The sequence below is a fragment of the Cyprinus carpio genome, chromosome A3, assembly GCF_018340385.1.
Source record: "Cyprinus carpio isolate SPL01 chromosome A3, ASM1834038v1, whole genome shotgun sequence".
Taxonomy (NCBI): domain Eukaryota; kingdom Metazoa; phylum Chordata; class Actinopteri; order Cypriniformes; family Cyprinidae; genus Cyprinus; species Cyprinus carpio.
This window is the reverse complement of record NC_056574.1, coordinates 16,439,753-16,465,449: the sequence shown is the minus strand read 5'-3', so window position 1 is coordinate 16,465,449 and position 25,697 is coordinate 16,439,753. Positions and strand designations below refer to the sequence as shown.

The following is a 25,697-nucleotide window of genomic DNA, read 5'->3' as shown; positions in this document are numbered from 1 at the left end:
AAAAAAAAAAAAAAAAAATCAATATTACATTTGTACTGTATATGGTAATCATGCAGTGAAAGAGTGCAGTGTAAATGCGCAAGCGCACTAGACTTAACGAATATTGAGCTAAATAACTCACTTGTCCTGGTATTACTTAACTATATCATGTTATGAATAAACTAAACAATTTTAATTTTTACCTCAGTGTGTTTCTTCTGAGTTTATGTGTGCCGTCAAGCTCATTTGTTCTGAAGTCTCTCACGAAGAGACAAACAGACAAACAGAGTGAGCCTCAGCGCGAACTTGTATTCTGTATTCTGCTAATTTACTGCAATTCTTTGATGACGTAGTAATTTACCGCGGGGAAGAAAAAAATTTCGGTCTGTCCAATGATTGTAAACCGTCATTAGGTCCATCAGACTTAATATATTAGCGGTAATGTGACCAAAAATATTTAAGACCCATCGAATACGAATTTAAGACATTTTAAGACTTTTTAAGGCCTTATATTAGGAAAACGTTATTTAAGACATTTTAAGACTTTTTAAGGACCCGCGGACACCCTGTTTTAGCATAAGTTTCATAAAAGTAATAGGCTATTCACTAGAGTTGTAAGAAAATATTGATACACGTGAGTATCGCAATATTTTGTTTGGTGATACTATATCGATTCTCAAAAACTGAATATCGATATTTAAAAACATCCTACAATATTCATGGCAGTTGTTTCGTTTTGAGTTTATATCCAGACCACTAGATGGCAGTCTTCATCTCTGAACAAATCCTGAGTGACAGGAAATACTAGCAATAAGGCACGCCACTAATGTTATTGTTAATATAGTTCGCTGCTAGTAATAGGGGAGGAAAGAATTGTCCCAGTTCTTGTTTCGGTGTACAATGCTGAAGTGTGTGGTCATTTGGACTTTTGTGGTAACGTCGACCACGGGACCGTGGCGCGGGTGCCGCCTCACTTCTCTAAAATATATATGGTCTAAAAATATTTTTAGGGTCTAAAAATATATATGGTCTTTTTAATATAATACATTTTATACGTATTATACATTTAACTAAAGGATCCTGCAAGCCCTTACAAAGCTCAAAGTCCACTTCAAAAAGAGATTTTTTTTAACAAATCACTTTTCAAAAACTACAACGCATATTTTCTGGGATTTGTGATATCACAAATTTTGACGAACTGGACGAGACCTGGTTGAGCTGCACTAGAGAAGGCAACGAGTGTTCTCACTATGTCAGAGACACGGTAGCTTTCCCAAGGCGGACAAACTTACGAGTGGTTACAATCATCCGGGTTTAAACTGTGCTCAAATTGATCTGATTTTGACGCAATATTTACACTGAAGCTCGCAGTAGGCAGCCGTGGCTATCTAAAAGGGGCATGCCATTTCCTGATCAGGCGCCGAGTGCTGCCAATCACAACACACACTGGCCCAGCTAGCCAATCACAACACACACTGGCCCAGCTAACCAATCACAGCACATTTTTTATTTCAGAAAGCGGGCCTTCATGCCAGACTGGGGAGAGAGGTGTTGTAATAATGTAAAATATGTGAAAAATAATGTAATTTTTCAAACAACCTAGTATGACAGCCTGTTCTAGTACAACCTCAAAAATCAAGACTTTGTAAAAGAGCATAATAGGACCCCTTTGCACAGTGAGGTATGTAGTATAATAAAATATTGAAGAGGGTTTTTTCACCCGGCTTTCCTCCTAAAACTTTACACACACACACAGGTTACAACACTGATGACACCAAAAGGAACGAGCGCACTTGACAATGAATGAAATTAAATACGCTGTGTTTTCCGCAAACTGGCAACCCGGGTGCCAGAATACAATTGGGTAAACTGGCAGAGGGCAGGTTTCACAAACCAAAACAGAGACCGACATTCTGGCCCGTAAAGCACATTTTCAAAGGAGAATAACTGACTGTAGCATTGTTTTTTAGATAAACAAGTATGTTAACTCAGCATGTTTCTTAAATATCTGCAAACATATTATGGTATATTTATGCTTAAGTAGAGTCAAAATCTTACAGCACCTTTAAAGGACCACTCAGACAAAAGCCCAATTTATACTTCTCCACCAAACCTACGCCGTAGGGGGTGTGTAGTTCGCCATAGCCTGATGTGCACCTCTCCAAAAATCTAAAGCCCCTTTCACACTGCGATTCCGGCAAATACACGGGTAATGTGTCCCGGCATTTGTACCCGGGTCGCTAGATTTTGCACTTTCACACTGCCAGTGATTACCCGGAATATGTGCGTGCGTTTACATATTCTTTAATGAGGATTAATGAGGAACTAACTGATCTCTGCTTCGTTACAGTTTGCACATATTTGTTTCATCGCGAACGTTGATCTGCCTTCAAAACACGCTAAAAGAGTCGTGCGATAACGCGCGTCATCACTACCACACAGCATTAGATCTGGCTTTTGTTCACACAGCGCTCGTTCTGGGACTGAACCCGGCAATGTTACTAGGTTCCCGACCCGGGTTCAATCCCGGAATCAATCCCGGGACGTGTTTGCTTTCACACAGAAGTCGACCCGGCAATGTTCTGGCAATTTGCCGGGTCCGACGTGCAGTGTGAAAGGGGCTTAACAGTGCTACAATTCTACGCGGACCGCAAGTGCTGTGATTGGTCTGCTAGAACCCCTCCCTCCGTATGTACTTGAGTTTTGTGTGTGTTCATGTGCACTTTAATATATTTAAATGTTACACCTTCTTATTTAAAATGAAACAAAGCAAATAACAAGTGTCTTTTCAATTATTATACTACATCGCATCATACATCAGTAGTTGTCCGCAACAAACAATGTTGATCTGCCGTGGTACAAGTCCTTGTGGAGATTGAAAGAATGCCATCTTCTGCTGTTCCGTTGTCTCCTTTCTGTAGTTTTAAATAATTATTTGATATTTATTTGCTGCTGTCACGGCTTCTCAGATGAGGCGCTTCTTCTTCGGCTTTTGCCGTGATTCTGCGGGTTACACAAACAACACGCCCGTGGACACTGCAGACTAACGCTCAGCATGTGTACTGCACGTCGACGCAGAAGTATAAATCAACCTTAAAAATCACACCAATCCAGTTTTTAGCTCAGCAAAAAATTAGGATTCTTTCAGTATTTACTCACCCTCACATCACTCAAAACATGTGTCACTTACTTTCGTCTACAGATCAAACAATTTTGTTACCATTAGCTTCCATTGAACAAACAAGAACACTGAGACATTTCATAAAATATCTTCTTTTATGTTCCACAGAAGAAGTCAGTCATGCAGGTTTGGAACGATATGAGGATGATTTAATCAGGGGTGCACGATAAATATCGGCCGATAATTAATGTGCATCTCGTCAGTAAAGCCGGTTCTCTAATCAGAGGTCAATTTCATCAGGTGCATGATTTCACACAGAAAAGCTGTTGTTAACTGACAAGCTGCACAAATCCACGTTCATTATTGCATAATGTATATGTGGACAGATAACGCTCACGGCTTGACTGCACAAAAAACTGCTGTAGCTTGATTATAACAGCACATGTAAAAAGTGATTTTACCATGGTAAAAGCGTATGAACACCTCAAACCTGGAGTGGCTTATTGCTTTGATATGTCATCGTGAAAGCACCTGTCGATGTTTGCTTTTAAATCTAGGATGGAAAGCTTTGTAATCTTCAGCAGAGGCTGTTTAAAGGCCCACATGCACCGCTTTCTATTCCAGCAGGACAAGGATTAAAGTATTTAGCAGTCACATCTCTAAATCCCATTTTGCTCATATGGAGGGACTCACGGCTCTGATGCATCAAGTGATTTGCTGTAAATTTCACAGCACGGCTTAAAAACCACATCTCTCCTGATAAAGCAATGTCGGTGCGATGCACGACACGAATGAGAAAGATACGTGCGCTAAAAGAGCACAATAGGCCATCACAACCAGTGGCGAGGAATGCCTCAGGAATGTCTGAGCACAAAAAATTCATTACAGAACACAATACCTGAAGCATACATTCCAATACGCTCGCTCGGCGCGCAAACCATGGGTGGTATGAGAGATAGAGATCTGAACACATTCAGAAACACACCAAATCTATACACAGCTGTGGGCTTCAAAGTGCATTAGATCAGATACGCAAAACGTCCCTGAACGCATCTGTTCAATCTATACCGCAAAACTTTTTGGAGTGTGCGCATTCTTTTTTTCTCAGAAAATATTCAATGCAGTTTCTTCCTTTGTGCACATTCTAAAGAGAATCCATGTTGTGGTTTTCCTGAAGAAACCTTTATTCTGCTGCAAAGCCTGCCATTCAAGAGACACCTGCATGGAGAACACAAAGAGTACCCACTTGCACCAACTCGCAGTAGGCAAAGACAACGCTGCGACCCACTATCTGTCTCGCTACCTCAGTCGCAGCTACTTAGAGGTTTCTGCCTATACTGCATTCCTCTCATCTCCTGTGGAGGGCTGTGCTTAACTCCGATCCCTTTTTATCTTTTTCTTCTGACTGCGCTTGCACCGCGAGGGGGGAAGGGGAATGGAAGAAGGGAGAGAAGCTTTTCAAAGCTGCAGGGACTTACCTGTATTCACGGTTGTCCTGATATCTCTTACTGCTGGCCACCCGCTGAGGCACGGTTTCCATGAGCAGCTTCTGGGTCAGCCTGTTGCTGGGAGTGGGGTCGCTTTCGTGGTTCTGCTCCTGTTCCTGGTCGCACCGCCATTCCTCGTCTTCGTTCAGAGTTGGCAAGTAGCCCGGCAGGGCTTTGCCGTTGCCTGACACCGAGCTCTGGTCGCAGAATAGTTTGGGACTCTCTCCACCCGTCCTGGTGTATTCCAAGTATATGTCGGACTTTAAAAACAAAGGGTAGGTGTTTTCTTCCATCATAGTCTGAATTTCAGTTTGCGCCTGGTCGAACATGGCAGGATCGATGTGAAGCTTCATCACGCAGTCCTTGATGAAGCTCTTGGTGGCTGGTTTGATCTGCCTGGACACAATTCCATTGTTATCCAAGATGTATTTTTTGTAAATGGCTTTCGCGAGTTTCAGCATCTTCTCGTTGCCTTCGTTGGCCTCTTGCTTGCGGAAGCCGCTGCAGGCGAACCAGAAGTCCAGCATGTCGGCGCACTCCTCCTGTTTGAGGAAAGTCCTGAACAAGTGGATGCCATCTTGGTCGTCTAAAAGCGAGTGCAAGGACTCCGCCCACTTCAGGTAGGGTGGCGTCGGGGAAGCACTACCCTCGGGCTCGTAGCCCAGGTCCAGGTCGGGTCTTCTGGGCGTAGCTATGGAGGTCTCGTTCTTGAGGCTCTCGCTCTTAGATGAGTAAAAGCTGTGGCCGTATTGCCGTCCATCTCTGGACACCAGATCGCCCTCCTCCCCAGGGACTGGAGGTCTGGGGGCATCCTCAGTGAAGCTGCCGCCCACATCTGGCAGATAACAGCCCGTCTCGTTTACGCTCATGCTCACAGTGTCCCTGCACCCTGTCCCAGTACAGCCCACAAGGCAGAAAGTTTATATCCAGGCTTCTAGTAATGCCACTGCAAAAGAATTCCTCCTATAAGAGAAGAGAGAAAAGCATGGAAAAACATTCATAAACGCTCGACACGATGATGCAGTGTAAAAACAATTTAAAACCATGTGTAAAACAGTGCTGATCAGTTCAAAAACCAAATAACTGATGCAAAGCCTTCTACCTGAATGTGGGTGTAACATTTCATATCAACAAACACGAATATCCATAATGAGAGAATAACATTACATAGAGGGACAACACAGTGTCACTAACAACTCGCACTGATTTCATATCATAGTGTTTTCTCAGTACGCTGAATTTTATGTGATAAGTTGTGTAACACCTTAGCAGAAGCATCAAGCAAAACAATAATTGTTGCATCACCAAATGTCACGAGAAGCAAATCAAGTGTTTTCCCAACATAAATTCTGTACATTGCATATAACATTAAAAGATTAGACAAGTAAAGGAGGTTAGTTTATTTTAAGGTGTCCCAGTGACAATGTAAACAGAGAAATATTAATGAACAAAATGCATTTACTATAGAGTTAGCTGCTTGCAACTACGCATGATTTACTGTTAGTGCACGTAACGTGTGACAAGAGGACAATAAGTGTTACCATACAATAACTGAACATTTTCAACTTTAAAGAGAGTCGACTACATTGTAATAATACCTCAAAGGGTAGCGTTACACGTTTTGGGCAATTAAAAACCTATGCATCTAGGTTTAATTAAACGCTGCAGGGCTCTACAACCCCATCAAGTTTACAGTGGCCTCAGGCATCTATCTTAAGCAAAGATAGCAAAAAAAAAAGGGCAGCCATCGTGGCACAAACACTCACCTGTGATACGCTTTACGACACCAACCATAAATCCAACACTTTCAAGTTCCGACCTTAAAACCTGTGACTGCCTGCCAACTAGATCCCGTCTGATGTTCTTGATAAGCGAGCGAAGGAGGAAAGAAACCTTGAGCTTTCCTAGTCAATAACTTCACCAGCGCGAACTTCAATGGCGATGAGCTAGCAGGCTAATCCAGCAGAAGACGCGAATTTATAAACATTTCACTCACACTAATGCTGTAGTTTAACAGCAAAGCCCCGCTAAACGCCCCTAGTGCTAACCTGGGGAGGCTACCAGCTAGCTACAAAGCAAAACATGCCGTGATAAGTCAAAAACACAAATAGAGCGAACATCAACCGCATCAAAGAACGTAACGCGCGAGGAGAGGAAGTACGTGCGGCGCGACACCTTCCCGAACAAGTGAGCAAAGATGGTGAAAAACACTTTCACCATCCTTGAGCGCACGGGCCGACATTTCTAGCGAGCTTCTTCTACTCATCCGACTCAACTAGTGTGAAAACACGTTGTCACAGCACGCTAGCCGTCTTTAACCGCTACGAACGCCAATATATCCGATCATCCCGCTTAGGCACGGGAAAAAACGCGGCCGTCTAAAAACGGATCGCGTTCGCTGCGTTTTTCCTCCGCTTACGGCATTACAACACCCCTTTCGCTGCCCTCGCGATCTGCTTTGAAGTGAGCCCCACATTCATCGCATTCATGTCTCGGCCTCAGCAGCAGCAGCGGATGGGGGAGGGGAAAGTAAGAAACAAACTCCATACACACACACACACACACACACACACACACACAGCCAGGCCCTTCCGCAGCCCAGGGACTAGTGTGCAACTTTGCAACACTGATTTTCGCACTCCAACACACGCCGATAATCCGAACGCGTGAGCTTTATAAGCGCGCCTCGATCTCGCGGAGGATTCGAATGCGAGCGGCGAATACGCGACGGTGCATTTCATCTCTCTCTCTCTCACACACTCTGTCTCTCTCTCTCTCACACACACACACACACCGCTACCGCAAACCCCCATTACACCCAAGCCAGGAGGAGGAAAAAAAAAGTGTTCTGTACTGTACCTGTGAGAACCTACTTTCCGTTTTCGGGCGCATCGGGAATAGCGTTGTATGCGGCGAGATGCGAATCGTGTCATCGATGCGGCTCTCGGAGTTTAAAAATAACAAAGAAAACATTCGCTTCTCCACCTCTCCATGGCTGTCTCTCACACTCCTGTGCCCGTGTGCGAGTGAGCGAGAGAGAGAGAGGAGCAGGAGATGTGCAGCGCCGCGCACGGCCAGAAATCACACTGCCGCCTGGAGAAAGAGAAAAGGGAGGGAGGATGAAGGCGAGGAAACCCTGGAGTGTTTAGGGAGCGCCTTCGATTCACTTCCGCTACACCGTAAATGTGCTCTCAGAAATACGTTTTGCCAATTTAAGAATTTAGAGGTGAACAGTATGGAATGCCAAGTCTGCCAAAATAAAAAATATATAAATACATAAATAAATATACAAATAAATGTAAAAAAGAAAAAAATAATAAATATATATATAAATAAATATACATAGAAAAGCAAAAAAAACGAAAATAAATAATTTATTTATACATTTATTTCCCTTTTTTATGTATATATTTATTTTTTTTCCATATTTATTTATTTCTTCTTTTATTTTATTTATACATTTTATTCATTTTATACATTTATTTATTTCTACATTTATTTATTTTTACATTTATTTATTTCTACATTTTTGTTTTTCTACATTTATTTATTTCTTCATTTATTTCTTCCTACATTTCTTCCTGCGTAGGGTAATCAGGAGGGCGTGGTTTACCTCAGACATAGCAATCGAGCTCAGAGTAAGCGAAGGCGAAGGGTTGAGGCCACAGTGACACCCTGTGGCGAAATACAATAAGTATCACTGACGTTGATACGGTCTGTGACTGCGAGGTATATATGGTTAAAATCTTACTGTGTGACATGGATATGCTCGTCTTTATTCCGGACATGGTCGTAGAACATCGTTTGGTCTGGATTTGTAAAATGTCCTGGGCTAACAAATCATGAAACAGGGACTCTGAAACGGAAGCGCTTTATTTTTTCCATTTTTCGGTCAAAAACTCACGGAAAGGAAGCAGGGCACATAGGCTACAGTGAAGTCAACGCAAGCATATTGACCAATGCTTTTGAAACGAGACCATTGCATTTGAATGTAGCCTAATTTCCAAAAACAATACTGACAGCAACAGCCTTATTAAATGTATGAACGTCACGGTTAATCCACATCGATAAATTCAGTTAGAGGATAAGACTGTAGTCTATAGGGCAGTTAGCCTACCACTAAAATCCAACCAGATCTTCATCAGAGCCATCAATACAGAAGAGATCTTAATGCATTTACACAGCAATTAGCCTACAAGTGCATACAAATATTATGAAGTGTCTTACGCCTACATTTTGAAGACATAAATATGACATGATGGAATCAATGAAGTGATAGCCTACGTTTAATATGAAACTAAAACAGACACCAGGTGGCAGAAAGTCACTGTCTTAATGAGTGAGTTCAATCCACTCGTTTGATACACCGAATCAAAAACAACTCGACGTGTTGAAGCGATTTGTTTCTGATCATTTATATTTAGGCCTATGCGTTATCTAAATAATTATAATAGACTAATAAATAATAAGAATAATAATAATAATAATAATAAATAAATGACCAAATGCTCAAAAAGTTGGCAGAGAGGGGTCATGTTCGGGGAAACAACATAATTGTTGATAGGCTATATTTTTCGGGGGCCATGGGTTTAATGCGCAAACCTGCGTGACCATATAGCAACTATTCAGAAATGGAAATAACGAATGCATTAATATTTTGTTTTGAATTTAAGGAAAGTCGATTGAATATTTACAGGTTTTATCTCGTTATTATTTTCAGAATAGTAACGTCTTTGTAACCAACCACAGTGATCAAAAAATCTCTATCTAATAGGCTACTTCAAAGATCAAATCAAATTATATATTGTAAAAGTTTGTACAAATTTATGTAGCCCAAAAACATAACAAAAAATAGTCTACATAACTGTTTAATTAGTATTATTATTATCATTCTTTCTTTTTTTTTATTATTATTATTAGGCTATTGTTATCATCATCAGCAGCAGCTGGCAAACCATAATGGAATCTATTTAAAGGGAATGATTGTGGTGGGGAGTTTGGTCAAACTATTGCAGTGATAGCCTACTGCGAATATAGACGGTTTCAACGGCATCAACATAAACAAACGTTAATGCGAGTGAGCGCTTTTGTGGGACCTAACTTAACTTCCGGTAGACTCCAAATAGAATCAATAACAACAGTCAAGTCCCTCTAGAGTAGATATTTTTTGATAACAAACAAAATATGTTTGCTGCGTGGATCAGGCGGACTTAATGAATATGCAAATTCATTCTTTGCCAGCAGGAGATGTTTTAAAGCATAGACATAAAGTGCGAGAAATAGAGGTTTCCCCAGTAACAGCTGTAAACAAAGCAGAGCTGGTACGCTCATACGCTGCTATCAGGCATATAACATGCAAGTCCTACTTCAGAAATACAGCGATATAAAAACAACTGTGCCTCGTTTTGATATTTAAACATAAATGTAAGGAATTATTATTATTAAACGTGCAGTACGTTACGTAATGTTACGTTACTCATGTTTATTTAACGAAGCCTTTTTGAAAATCGATCAGTTTTAAAATTGTGTGGAGTCTCCAAAAATAAATAAATGTATGGGAAACACATCCCGCAGCACAACCACCTGAGCCCAACTTCAGTCTACTCATCACCTTGGCTTTAACTGCGTTTGTAGATGGCACCGCCATAGATGTCTATGGGCACCGCAGCCAGACCGATATAACACAGACCGGAAGTTAACTTAGGTCCAGGCGCGTGTGCCCGATGAAACCGTCTATAACGGGTTGAAATAAAAGACGGCGCCGTCCACAGAGACATTTCTATGTGCACTATTTCATCTGTGAAAACCTTAGTCCCCTGGCTATCATGTCAGAATCTGCAATTCAAAATAAATTTTGCCTGCCACTGCAGCAAATTCAGCAGCTTTTAGATATTTTTGTTGGTCCGACTTTGTCAAGACAAACCCGACGGGACTCAGCCCCGAAATTCAACTGCTGTCGCTCTTCTCTTTCTTTACTTTCCGCTGTAGCTGTTGGGTCCGTGTATATTTTGGTCATTCGATTTTCTATTTAAAAATTAATAAAGATAAATGTTAAGAAACGGAAAACGAAAATTTTCGTATTTTTGTTTGTGGGTAAAAAATGAGATTATGCTTTAATATTTGTTTGAATGTGCGGGTGGCGCTGAAACGCCCCTTTCATCCCTTCTGTACCGCACCGACAAGCGGCAAACCGCAAGCTCAGTTCATTTTCACCAGGAGAGAAGCGGCAGACAGCAGAGTTTATTAATCCTGCGGATTCTTTGCTTGGGGTGCTTGCAAGCTTATAATATATTATATATATATTATATATATATATATATATATATATAATAATATATCTAAATATAATTGAATGTCATGAATAATTAATTTCTGTTTGGTCAAAAAAAAAAAAAAAAAAAAAAAAAAAAATATATATATATATATATATATATATATATATATATTATATATTTTTTTTTTTTATTTATTTTTTTGACCAAACAGAAATTAATTTATTCAATGACATTTGAATTTTACTGTAGGATCTACAATGGCATGAAATGTGCAGATTTTTAGCCTACTAATTTTAATCTATGCCTATTTAAGAAACACCTCAGAACATGTTTTTCATTTGCTATACAAACAACAGCAACTGAAGCTTTATCTTGTAGAGTGTAGTCTGCTGCACTTCTCCGATCGGCGGATCCCGATCCACAGCTTCCATCCCGATAACAGGAAAGAGCTTCAGCTCCGTCAGTTTGGGTCGTAAGACACCCTAAATAACATTAAAACCTTACAAAATTCAACAGGATTTGCTTTCTGCCATCTCGGTCTACATTAACTTCTTTCTGAAACGTCAGAAATGAACCAGGCTCATGCATCAGACGAACCATGTCTAGCTGGACATGTCTAATTTTAAAATAAGCCATTTAAATAGAATAACAATAATAATAATAATAATTTTATATTTAGGCCTATGTAATTCAAATGAAACCAACCAGAGGTGCAGTGTTTCCCGTCTGAACTCATTATCTGTAATTATGTCACCCCATCACTATATTCAAAAGGTCATCTACAGAATTCGTGAATTCAGTTCATAATTCTAAGTAGCCTATAGCCTATAATTAAAACATTTAAATTAGACTAATTATGGGGAAAACTTATTTTAATATACATTTTATTATAAATGTGGGGTTGGATTTTTCCCATTTTATTTTTTTTATGAATGGCCTAGAATAAAATAAGTAGGCAAAAAATTTGTAGTAGCTAGGCCTATATTTTATTCCATGTCGTTGTAGATCACCGGCTAAAGTAAAATTCAATTGGTGTTTTATGAATAAAGTTGTCAAGTCTGCTTTGTCAATAATATGTAGCAGCCGGAAAAATATAATATTATTTTTTTTTATTTTATTATTTATTTAATTAATTTATTATTATTATTATTATTATTATTATTATTTTATCTTGCAAGCACCACTAGCAAAGATCCGCAGGATTAATAAACTCTGCTGTCTGCCGCTTCTCTCCTGGTGAAAATGAACTGCTGAGCTTGCGGTTGCTGCTTGTCGGTGCTGTACAGAAGGGATGAAAGGGGCGTTTCAGCGCCGCCCACACATTCAAACAAATATTAAAACATAATCTCATTTTTACCCACAAACAAAAATACGTAAAATCCAGCTACATTTTCTTTTTCCGTTTCTTTAAACAAAACGAAAAAAACGAAAATCCAAACCGTTTTTCATTTATCTTTATTTATTTATTTTTAAATAGAAAATCGAATGACCAAAATATACACGGACCCAACAGCTACAGCGGAAAGTAAAGAAAGAGAAGAGCGACAGCAGTTGAATTTCGGGGCTGAGTTCCGTCGGGTTTGTCTTGACAAAGTCGGACCAACAACAATATCTAAAAGCTGCTGAATTTGCTGCAGTGGCAGGCAAAATTTATTTTGAATTGCAGATTCTGAAATGATAGCCAGGGGACTAAGGTTTTCACGGATGAAATAGTGCACATAGAAAGGTCTCTGTGGACGGCGCCGTCTTTTATTTCAACCCGTTATATTCGCAGTAGGCTATCACTGCAATAGTTTGACCAAACTCCCCACCACAATCATTCCCTTTAAATAGATTCCATTATGGTTTGCCAGCTGCTGATGATGATGATAACAATAGCCTAATAATAATAATAATAAAAAGAAAGAAAGAATGATAATAATAATAATAATTAAAAAGTTATGTAGACTATTTTTTGTTATGTTTTTTGGGCTACATAAATTTGTACAAACTTTTACAATATATAATTTGATTTGATCTTTGAAGTAGCCTATTAGGTAGAGATTTTTGATCACTGTGGTTGGTTACAAAGACGTTACTATTCTGAAAATAATAACGAGATAAAACCTGTAAATATTCAATCGACTTTTCTTAAATTCAAAACAAAATATTAATGCATTCGTTATTTCCATTTCTGAATAGTTGCTATATGGTCACGCAGGTTTGCGCATTAAACCCATGGCCCCGAAAAAGTATAGCCTATCGACAATTATGTTGTTTCCCCGAACATGACCCCTCTCTGCCAACTTTTTGAGCATTTTTTCATTTTATTTTATTATTATTATTATTATTATTATTATTATTATTAGTAGTATTATAATTATTTAGATAACGCATAGGTCTAAATATAAATGATCAGAAACAAATCGCTTCAACACGTCGAGTTGTTTTTGATTCGGTGTATCAAACGAGTGGATTGAACTCACTCATTAAGACAGTGACTTTCTGCCACCTGGTGTCTGTTTTAGTTTCATATTAAACGTAGGCTATCACTTCATTGATTCCATCATGTCATATTTATGTCTTCAAAATGTAGGCGTAAGACACTTCATAATATTTGTATGCACTTGTAGGCTAATTGCTGTGTAAATGCATTAAGATCTCTTCTGTATTGATGGCTCTGATGAAGATCTGGTTGGATTTTAGTGGTAGGCTAACTGCCCTATAGGCTACAGTCTTATCCTCTAACTGAATTTATCGATGTGGATTAACGTGACGTTCATACATTTAATAAGGCTGTTGCTGTCAGTATTGTTTTTGGAAATTAGGCTACATTCAAATGCAATGGTCTCGTTTCAAAAGCATTGGTCAATATGCTTGCGTTGACTTCACTGTAGCCTATGTGCCCTGCTTCCTTTCCGTGAGTTTTGAGCGAAAAATGGAAAAAATAAAGCGCTTCCGTTTCAGAGTCCCTGTTTCATGTTTGTTAGCCCAGGACATTTTACAAATCCAGACCAAACGATGTTCTACGACCATGTCCGGATAAAGACGAGCATATCCATGTCACACAGTAAGATTTTAACCATATACCTCGCAGTCACAGACCGTATCAACGTCAGTGATACTTATTGTATTTCGCCACAGGGTGTCACTGTGGCCTCAACCCTTCGCCTTCGCTTACTCTGAGCTCGATTGCTATGTCTGAGGTAAACCACGCCCTCCTCATTACCCTACGCAGGAAGAAATGTAGGAAGAAATAAATGAAGAAATAAATAAATGTAGAAAAAAACATAAATGTAGAAATAAATAAATTTAAAAATAAATAAATGTAGAAATAAATAAATGTATAAATGAATAAATGTATAAATAAATATAAGAAGAAATAAATAAATATGGAAAAAAAATAAATATATACATAAAAAAGGAAATAAATGTATAAATAATTATTTATTTTCGTTTTTTTGCTTTTCTATGTATATTTATTTATTATATATATTTATTATTTTTTTCTTTTTTACATTTATTTGTATATTTATTTATGTATTTATATATTTTTTATTTTGGCAGACTTGGCATTCCATAGAAAAGCGCCTCGGGGAATATAATTAAAATTATATGGGCATGAGGAGATAATTTAGCAGTCTTCTAGAAAAAGCGGTTTGATTCTACAATGAGCAGGTCGCCCCCTCATGGACGCCGCCATGTTGACATCACATGACCTGCCGAGTCATATAAGGGCCTTTGGCACGCAGGAACCTTTTCATAGTACCAGAATTAATTGTGGAACTACCCACTTTTTGGCGTTTTCTCAATGCATTTTTCGAGAACCAAATTAGCTCCTACTCCAGACAGAGCAGGGTCTAACCAGCACAACTGGTACGACCCGTGACGTGTGAAACCCGCGAGACACAACAAAAACACAGCTCTTATCACAGCGTCCTCCATCCTACTGTTGTTAACGTTGTTCTTCTTTGTTAACGTTGTTGAAAGCCATACACAAATGACATTGCTGTCGACTGGCTTACGTCACGTCCTAGTACACACAAAATCATCCCAGACCAGTTCTTTACATACTGTACAACTAATGCGGTGCGAAAGGCCATATAGTTCACCAGTTGCTACCAGTACTATTTATAATATTGTTTACTTTTCACTTGATGAACTAAACCAAACAAGCATTTACGAGACACTTTTATCCAATGCAACTTACAGTGCATTCAAGCTAACATTTTTTACCTAACATGTGTTCCCTGGGAATTGAACCCACAACCTTTTGCACTGCTAACGCAATGCTCTACCACTGAGCCACAGGAGCATACCAAATAATATATAAACAAACATAATCTGCACTGTAATAAACAAACACATTGTTGGAAGATGTACTGGTAATTTTCTGCTAGGGGCGTAGTGCCCATATTTTGGTACTCTTCTTTAAATGGTGTTTTGGATATAAAAGGATATGAATCATCTTTACCTGCAGTATAATGTTGCTGCACACGCAATAAAGAGCTTCTTCATCGTTGTTTCCTACAATGGTAAATGTCGATCTCATCCAGTGCTCTTGTTGTTTTTTTTTTCTCTCATAAAATATCCCTTTACTATTGTGATGTTAGAAACCGCTGCAAGCAATTCCGTGCATGAGTAAACTTTCCTAATGAATCAAACTGAATCGCAAATAGTTTTATGCAAACCTGTTTGGCCGATTAGATCAAAACAATGATTCATTCACAAATCTGGCATCACTTGTTCTGATTCTAAACAGCTCGTAGAAAACACTGATTGCTGAAATATTATCAGAAAGAAAAAAAAAAGATTCACAGGTCGGTGTACGGTTGTGTTTATATAAGCATTTATCAGTAATATTTCACAACATACAAATTGTTGATGAAACATATTTCCAAGAGACTTTAAGTATGATTTTTTTTTAAAGTTGTGTGTTTTGAAAATCACATGTGATCTAGGACCTTTATACAGGGCATGCCATTATAAAGACTGCAAGTCTATACAATGCACCCTCTTTTTCATCCACATAAAATCCAATATGGCATTTACACTGTCTGAAGTTTATGGGGCCCTATTTTTTTTTTATTGATTTTATGTACTTAAATGGATACTCCACCCCAAAATGAAAATTTTGTCATTAATCACTTACGCCCCTGTCATTCCAAACCTGTAAAAGGTTAGTTTGTCTTCGGAACACAATTTAAGATATTTTGGATGAAAACTGGGAGGCTTGAGTCCCATAGACTGCCAAGTAAATTACACTGTCAAGGTCCAGAAAAGTATGAAAGACATCGTCAGAATACTCCATCTGCCATCAGTGGTTCAACCGTAACGTAGAATACTTTTTGTAAGCGAAGAAAACAAAAATAACGACTTTATTCAACAAATCCTTTGTCAACAGTCTCCTCTGTGTCTCTCCTTTTCACCGTATGCTCTTCTGAACAGCCACGCCACAAGGATGCGCTGTATCTACGTGTATTTAGCTTTGATTTGAAAGAAAACAGCTTATCCTTGTGGCACGGCTGATACAGAAGGGCATATGCAGCATACAGTGATATGGAGAGACACAGAGGAGACTGTAGACAAAGGAGTTCTTGAATAAAGTCGTTATTTTTGTTTTCTTCACTTACAAAAAGTATTCTTGTCGCTTCATAACGTTGCGGTTGAACCACTGATGGCAGATGGACTATTCTGACGATGTACTTCATACTTTTTTTGTTTTTTTCACTTTTATTTATTTTTCTGTTTGTTTGATAGTGTCAAGCCTCCAGGTTTTCATCCAAAATATCTTAAATTGTGTTCTGAAGACGAACGACATGGGGGTAAATGATTAATGACAAAATTTTCATTTTGGGGTGGATTATCCCTTTATTGAGTCTAAAATGGTGCCTAAATCAACAGCGTAGTCTTGCGTGATCAGCCTGTGTAAAATATACTAGTTATAAAAAAAATCCAAACAAGCAATAATTCTCTGCTATAGTGATGAAACATAAGCAATGACCTCCGGTTTCCATATATACAGACCAAGGATAAACAGCAGGACTTCAAGCACCGAGTGGAAATTCACAACAGTCACAGCTGCCACACTGCAAAACGTCTCCAGACCAGAACCACCAACAACATGCAAAAAAATCTTTAGAGTAAATGCAAGAATGTCCATTAAATAAATGTGTTGCCATACTGAGTGCACCTCTATTTATTTTGTAGGCATTCTGCAGATGTGTCAGTCTGTATGATTTATGCGTGCACAGCTGTATGTATGTTGACTAGTACAGTTATAGTGGACTATAACCTTGAGGAAGTTATCTCAGTTTTCCATCGGCAGTGTCATTGACACACATTTCATGGCTCTGCCGTGACAGCTTGGACTTGCTATCTGTTTTTAATTCTTTCCAGCTATCAAGGTGCAGTAATCTAACAAAGTTTGCCAGGTTTAAGTAAATCTCTTCCTTGTACAGTAAGTTCCTTTTGTGTGCATTATACAAATGCTGTTTACACATAAAGTTCTTGTTCAAATTTCAATTAAACATACCAATAAAACTAAAATAAAATAAAATCCCCAGCCTGAGCTTAGCACAGTAAAACATGAGAAATCTGAGTATGAAAAAGCCTCCACAACTCTCTCAGTGTGAGTAGAGATTAGAATCAAGGTACATTTCGCATTGTATCTCTCCATCTGACAAAAGATGAAAGCAACGTGGTAAAAGAAAGAATGCAGGAGATTTAAACACTGCTCTTTTCTTTCAGTCATGAAAAAGCATGCAGCAGGAAGTATGTATCTTTATATAATCCTGTTCAAGAATGTTTTTAAAGTCTTATAAACCTTACAGGCATTACTGGAAATACGAATATCCTCTGTCCCATTTTTAGCCTATTGAAGGGAAGAAATACTGTATTTCATCAGAGTGGACATAGACAGGTGAACATTACATGTGAGAGTCAAAACCTCTGCAAATGATATGCAGAAGGTAATTCTGGATTTATGAGTTAGTTTAGTGAAGGAACTCACATCTTATGACTTCGAGCGGGCTGTATAGTGTTAAAGGACCTGCCTTTGAAATAAATTAGCAGGTCATAAAGACGAATATTACTTTGTATGCTCTGAACCTCTGAAGTTATGACTCAACACCTGGATATAATCAGGCATGTAATCTCATGGATTCATTGCAAAAAGATCAAAGGCCTTTGGAATGTGAAGCCCTGTTCCTCCTTTTTATGACTTTATTTGATAAGCTCATCTGAAAATGAAAGAGTGGTTTGTGTGGAACCATGAATTTAATGACATATTACAAACTGCTCATGGGAAATCAAGTCTGGGTGTAGTTAGGTGTTCATCTCGGAATTTGACACACCTTAACTTTCACAAAAGAACATTAAAGGAACATTTGTCATGATTTGCCAAGCCAAGATCACCAAAAAAATGTTAAGAAATTTTGATGACCATGCCAAATGAACCCTTCCTTTTTTCCCTTTTTTTATTTGTATACAAGATACACTGCTGTTCAAAAGTTTGGGTTAAGTAGGATTTTTTTGTGATTATGCAATTAGTTTTTTTTTTTTATGCTCACCAAGGCTGCATTTATTTGATCAAAATGAAGTTAAAACATTAATATTGTGAAATATTTGTACAATTTAACATTGCTGTTTTATATTTGGATATATTTTAAAATGTAATTTATTCCTGTGGTGCAAAGCTAAACTTTCAGCATCATTACACCAGTCTTTAGTGTCACATGATCCTTCAGAAATCATTCTAATATGCTGATTTGCTGCTCAAGAAACAATTCTTATTATTTTCAATGTTTAAAACAGTTGTGCTGCTTAATATTTTTGATCAGGATTATTTGATTTATAAAGTTTTGTAACTTTGTAACCTTATAAATGTCATTACCGTCGCTTTTGGTCAATTTAACGTGTCCTTGCTGAACAAAATATTTTTTTTGACGTGTGTGTGTGTGTATATATATATATATATATACACACAGTACTGTAAATAAATTTGTTATCAAGGCATAGCAATTCCTAACTATATATCTGCCCTTCACTTTTGTTTTGTTCCCATACTTCAGTTAGTTAATATGAATGAAAAGGTAAATTCATTACCTGAGGAAACGGTAAGTTTCTGTCTTGCGTTTTCTGGCTTCCCCCAACTCTCCCTCCATTGACAGAAGATTCCATTTCAATACCATTAACTATATCAAGTTCCAGTAAAAACTGCATCCTCTTCTTTTTCAGAGAATCCAAGGTGAATGTCCACAAAAAATCGGTCCATTCCAGGTTACTGACTGTCCCCATTCGAATCTGAAACACAGGTATGAAAAAACTTGAATATCAAATCATTAGAAATTTTTAACAATATACTTCCATGTTTTTTACATTTTATAATCTGTCTATTTCTACACAGTATATATATACAGTAAATGTGGATGATTTGTATATTTTTCCAATAATGTTTTCCAGGCAACAGACTATGCATGGGCTAGTGAATACTGGGCCAGTGCTCAAATCAGATGGCATCAGCAGCTGCAAACTCAGATCTATCCTTGCCCTTCCTGAGGCCTGGCTTTGATTACTGGGCCCCCCACCACGAGCCAACACATGGCCATGAGCGCATACCAACTCAGTGCACAACCTCTGAGCAACCACTTGGAAACAATCAAGAGGTAAATAGCATGAAATAGAGGTGTTTGGAAACGGTTTGGAGAGATCGTGGCGATTAGGAGAGTATTTAGTAATTGCTCAACACCAGATTATTCTTGCCTTTGAAACATTCAAGCAGAAATCATTGCTACAGAAAGTCATTTGGGAAACTGTAACCAGAGGTCAGAGTCACGTGGGTGAATGTCAGATTGTTCTATCGTTGTTCTTCTACAGATAGTGAAAGTCACAGTCCCGGAGGAAACTATTGGAATCATTTGACAGCTGTGTTTGGCGAGCTTCTTGCATGAGTTTTGATGGAGGTTGTGACTGGCAGCTGTAGCTGCCATTCTGCTACCTGTTGAGTGGCCTTGGAACTCTTAGACAAATGACATGACAGGTGCACTTTCAGCTTAAGTACCTGCTCCTCTACAAAGCAGCTGGGGCGATTGCTGGTCGGTTGCACAAGACAAAGAAAACAACAGCAAGTCTGCTCTGAATTACACTATGTTTGCTCATATTTTCCAGTTCTGCTCTCACCAACATTCTGTCTGTAGCTGTCGAATAAACCCTTTTATTTATTTATTTATTTATTTTGAAGAACACTCAAATAAACACACACTCAAGAAACTGTTACAGCTGCAAGGTCAGAATGAAGCACTTAAGGCATAAATTTGAGGTGTTTCAGAGCATAAATCAGAGCAATGCCTGTAATAAGTTAATTCACAATGCACTTTCAGTAACATTATAAGAAACCTTGTATTATACTATTGTAGTTTTTGTTAATATTTTGAATTTTATTTTATTTGAAATTTTTAATTTTAGTTAAAGTTTTATTAATTGTGTTGTGTTTTTGTCATTATTATTAGTTTTTTATTTCTATATAGTATTAGTTTTTAGTTTTAATTCACATAGTTTTAGCTATTTTAGTAATTCAACTTAAAAACTAAACGAAAATGAGAAATGTTGCCTTGGCAACTAGCTTAAATAAAATAAGTAAATTTTTTAAATATTTTATTCTATGTCAGTTAATGTTTATTTTATTTCAAGTTTGTATGATTTTAGTTATAGTTTACCTTAGAGTTAATGAAAATAACCCTGATGCACACACAATTAAATTATCCACTTCCATCATAACGTATAGTATTAACTTAAGTAAATAAACATTTGAACTGAATTAAAATGTCTTAATTTACTATACGAGTACTTTTCTCTTCTTTAATAATTAGATGTATTTTATTGTTGTTTTTGGACCTGATTTGATAACAGTATTACAATAAAATATGCAATGTAACAGGCTCCTCTATAGGCCAGGATGAAGGTCCAGTCTATGTTAGGCAGAAACCGTCACATAACCTTGTGAAAAATATACATACATATATGCTTCCAGTTTGGCTTATCTAACTTGTTAAACATACACGTTTAATGACAGGTGATGACTGATACATCACAAAAGTTTGAGGCAACATTTCAAAGCTTTAAGCTGAACAACTTCTAAATTCATATGCATAAGCTAAAAAGTGTTACTATTATTTTGGATTTCCCACATTATTACTATCATTGCAGATATTTTGCAATATGTAGTATTATAAAGCATTATATTGCATTTTTTGAAAGTACATTCGTTCAGTTTGCAAAATCTTATTGGTATGGCCTTTAAGATTATAAGGGGGGGAAAGTAGTTTGATGGGCCTCCAGCTGAACAGTGGTAATTGTAAATTCCAAAGGTTTTCAGGTCTGACTAATAGAATTGCTGTGTCACTCTATATTGTCTTTATCAGCAAGAGTAATTCTCAGCTTCAAGGACATCCCGCACCATAAACGCAACTCGGAAACTTTGTGGTATACGTGACACAAGGCATGAAAACAGGCCCATAAAAGTAATTACCTATGATTTTTTAGCATCGCAGATGACATCACAAACATTCCTCAAATGTTCATTACATCAACATGTGACTCTGCAGGAAGTAATAATGAGTAAATAAATACATAAAACAGATTTCTGCTTACATCTTTGTTGTTTAACGTCTGAGATTAAACATGTCGTTTTGTAACTTGGTTCGTCTATGTCCAGAAATATTACAATAAATAAAAATAAGCTATACCATACTATAAAATCACGTGTACACTTAGGGCTTAGTATGATATAAAAGGTAAAATTTTACTGCATTGTGTTTATCAGTGTTCTATCTAATTCTAATGTTGTACAAACCTTTTTTTTTTTTTTTTTGCAAATTTTAACAGAAAACATATGACCAGCAGAGTTTTCCAAGAATATTTGGAGATGGTCAAACACACAAGTTAAAACCTCACCTTTGACCGTCTATAAACAAAGATTAGATTGCAGCATGCAATAGACATACATTTAGAGTCATGTTAAAATTCTCATTGAGGGAGCAGGTATACCAAATATGAAAATGAAGCATGACAGTAAATGTGGAAGGAAACAGATAAGTTCTTGGCCCGCGGTCATTCATTTTAATTTTTAAATCACCTCTTACTAAAACATGTGGTGGCTCCCATCCCATTGTGGCATCTCACATCTGGTAGGCTAAGCAGGATAAGCTAAGTCAAGCCCACGGCGCTCTTCCATGAACCTATTGTTTGTGACAGTCCCATCTGCTCAGATTCGCCAGTATCAAGCGCAGGAGCAGATGAGTGAGCATCCGCAGGGACCCCCGCTGTAACATCACAGAAGGAATGCTTCATTTGAGGAACCGAATCAATACCCCTCTTCAACCAAAAATGAATTGGGCCTCAGAAAATAGAGATTTAATTTTCTCATGATAATAAAAATAAAACACACTCACCAAATAACTTCTTCTCTCTTTCTTCTTTTGAATAATCCATATTTAAAGTAAACTTTACGGTCAGTTGCCTGTTGTACTGTGGGAATCTCCATACATATCTTACTAAATTAAGTTACTAAATCATAAGTTATTTAAAACCATAAGTTATTAAAACATTTTCAGATCCATTAAACTTATTTAAATAGTTGTTTAATAGATCCGTATTGTTTTCCATTACAGTTTTTACCTTTAAAAACAAGGAAAATAAGTAAATACAGTATTCATTTGCATAGATTTCATGGCATCTAATCTTCATGGTCATTGACACCAATGACTTTAACACAATTATAGCCTATAAACTACACAATAGATATTCCAGACCTCAGCTGCATGTCACCAGGCCGCGGCGTAACCATTTCAGTGGCTGTGACAGACTAATATGCGGCTCAAGCCTTCAATAAAAAGGCAATGACAGCCATGTTAGGTGAATGAGGATTTGAAGAAAAGGAGTGAGTTCAGCAGGTGTTTCTTTAGCTATGAATCAATTTGAGACTCTGGTTACTATTTCCGATTCCAACATCATCAAATGCAAAAGGACAAAACATTTACTATGCATATTCTGTTTACTACAACTGTAAATTATTTTTTGCAGTTACTGAAGTTGGTTTTAAAGAAGATACTATTTCAGTCTTTCTACTTTAAAATTTCACATTTAATTGGATGTTAGCCTACTTGTCATTTCTTTGTAATTTTTTTGTGGAATTTGCTAGCAGTTTTTAGTGTGATGAAAGAATTTACCCAACTAAGCTAAAGGTAAAATCAGCACATCTACCACAGTAGAAACATTTAATGACTTTGAAACAAGTGAATTGCCACTATTAATATTAAGAAAGTCAAAACTAATAGAAATTCCATAACAATCCCTTTTTAGAAATTAGACAGATGTTCAATTTGTGCACGTTACAACTTTTAACTTGGTAATTTGCAGTGGAAACATGGTGAAACACAGAAGAACCATTATGAGCAAAAAAAAAAAAAAAAAAAAAATGAATGATCATTCTGATGTCATGATATAAGTCCTCTCGACAGGAGAAAGAAAACCCATTTCTGGCCAGCATTCCTCTGTGTTGGTTTTTGTTACAGCTGCCAGTGCAAATTTACCCCTCCTTGTAGGCTGTGCTTGAAATAGGCTTATCTTTTGAGGGGCCTGATCAGTTGACAATAGCCCATTTAGATGTTAAAGCTGAGTGCTGCTCTTCTCATTTCTACAAAAGATAATTATTCCTTCAAATAAGTTACTTCAAGGGTCCTTTAAGCACTTCTGTAAAAAGTGGAATAATAAGGCTTTGAATTATGAGGAAAAACTGAGATTTTCGGGACAAAGAAGCACATGCCTGAAATGTTCGGGCTGGCAGCACTAAGAAACAAAGGCGACGAGGGTCCGGTCGAGAAAAGCTGATTTATATTTGAATGATTGGGAGATCAGAAAGGGAAAATGTCTTTGGTGTATTGATAAGCTGCTCTTTTTAACGCTCGCAAGTCTTGAGAGAAAGGTGGCATCTAAAGACTGTCAGAATGCCCTCTGGAGTCCTGCTGATATCTTTTGTCATAGCTGAATAAATTGTGACTAACAAGGCCAAGAGTGGATTAGCCACAGAGGATTAAACAGGTTGTTGCTTGAGGTTTGTCTAACACCAAACTACTGATTAATGTTTCCATATGAAAACATGCAAAAAATGCCACATTCGGGTGCTTTAGCTTATTTTGCTGGCAAACAATGTGGCGCTAATGACACGGGGCTACAGCTACAAATGGGTCGAAAGACTCAGATCGCTAACAAATGCGCAGTCAGAGAAGCTTAAAAGCTTGTTACTATCGCCAATGCTACGAGCTAGAAATGCACAGCAAGCGGTCGCAACAATTGAAGCGGCGTCTTTGAAAGCAAGAGGGCTGTGAGAGATGCGAGTCTACAAGACGTAAATAATAAAGACACTGGCAAACAACGCTGAAGGAAGAAGAAACCGCCGCCATTATCAACGGTACACAATTGATGCACATGCCATCTGTTACCTCAGTGTACGGAAGAACAACTTTTTCGCTGTTCTTCAACGTAGACTTTCCTGATTGTCTCAACGGATCGGGTCTCGTGCTACGCAGTCTGCAACATCGCTGGCCGCCATCTTTAATCACAACTGGGCTTAGTTGGCGATGGTCCTCCCCTCCATCTTTCTTTATCTTCTTGCTTTCCACCCAGCCCCCTCTCAGTTTGTTATGAGGGCTCTTCTTTTGACATCATATCGTGATATCGACAGGTTCATGGACGGCTCGGTCGGGAATCAGCGAGAACATGGAGCTCTTGCTGCTGCGCTTCACCCAATGGTGGATTCTCTGACCATGCTTGATTATCTCGAAACATATCCGCTAAGGACAAATGTTCATCCCAGATCTGAGGCCTTTGATCTGATGAAGGCCCGATTTGAAAGCCCCCTCCAAAGAGCCCTTTTATAGACAGCGTTCCCTCAGATGTTCCAAGTAATGAGATTTAGAGTGCTATGATTAATCTAGGCCAATTTCATACACACACAAACACACACACATGAAAACACAAAGACATGGACATATGCATACTGACTGATCAAATTAAGTTTGCGCAGCGATTCCTCCCATCTGCAAATCAACTGAAAAATATATACGAAAATCGAACAACAGCCCAGCTGGATTTCTTTGATCGCGCTTTGGAAAAAAAAATTATTTGAAGAGGCTTCAACAACCATATTGAAAACTACGGCCGCGTCGTTTTTTTCTCGCTTTCATTTGCCCGACGTTCACCGTCCACACTATTATTCTTCGAGCTCTAGCACGACCAGCATTTATTTGTACTGGTAATGCTAATCTCGTTGACCACCATCTCTGACACATTTCACAGAGTCTACTCCGAGAACAATAATGTGAGTTAAGTCTCAAAATGGTTGATGCTCTCACCTGCCTCTCCTGCTGGGTGTCTCCTCCGCTGTGATTTCTGTGGTCCGCCATGACTGGGCGCAGTCGCCTACTTGCCATCCCAGAGTACTTTCTTATACTCATGAATCTCTTTCTGTTTCTTACTACTGTGTTGCTGAAAGATGTGCATCTTTACTTTATGTTGCAGCTTCAGCTCTGCAACCTGATTGGTGGACGCAAGGACCAGATGATAGACCTCAGAACCCTATTGTAACTATGGCAACAGACCCCACAGGCATGAGTGATTTGCTCCTAATTGCAAAGTAAACATTAGAAATGGAACTGTATATCATCACAAAGTGTGACGAACCTTGTGGTGACGATTGCAAAAATGCAATAAGCTTTGAAACGAAAACAAAGCTGAGCGCTGTCCAATATGCTGTCCATTCTAAGCAGGATGAAAAGGGAAGCACAAAGACCACAGAGT

General features: G+C 38.2%; 1 protein-coding gene and 1 long non-coding RNA gene across 8 annotated transcripts in view; one reads left to right on the top strand and one right to left on the bottom strand.

The window, feature by feature from the left end:
• Positions 1-25,395, bottom strand: part of axin1 (axin 1) — a 58,436-nt gene extending 33,041 nt beyond the window's left edge. For 2 of the 7 annotated variants that reach the window (XR_006154260.1, XM_042720924.1), the window contains exons 1-2: positions 7,447-7,781; positions 4,579-5,550 (exon numbers count right to left, since the gene is read on the bottom strand). Coding sequence is in view for 6 of the 7 variants with exons in the window: in XM_042720924.1 (XP_042576858.1) it covers positions 4,579-5,456 (878 nt within the window). In the remaining variant the exon portion in view is untranslated. Of the gene's footprint in view, positions 1-4,578; positions 5,551-6,353; positions 6,741-7,446; positions 7,782-18,947; positions 19,146-25,252 lie in introns of those variants that run through there. The other 5 variants (XM_042720919.1, XM_042720911.1, XM_042720899.1 and 2 more) reach the window with 5 other exon arrangements.
• On the top strand, positions 7,071-20,235 carry LOC109065965. The gene is made up of 4 exons (XR_002013598.2): positions 7,071-7,116; positions 19,080-19,156; positions 19,305-19,507; positions 19,719-20,235. It is a non-coding gene; the product is annotated as an uncharacterized LOC109065965 (long non-coding RNA).
• Positions 25,396-25,697: the final 302 nt, after the last annotated feature.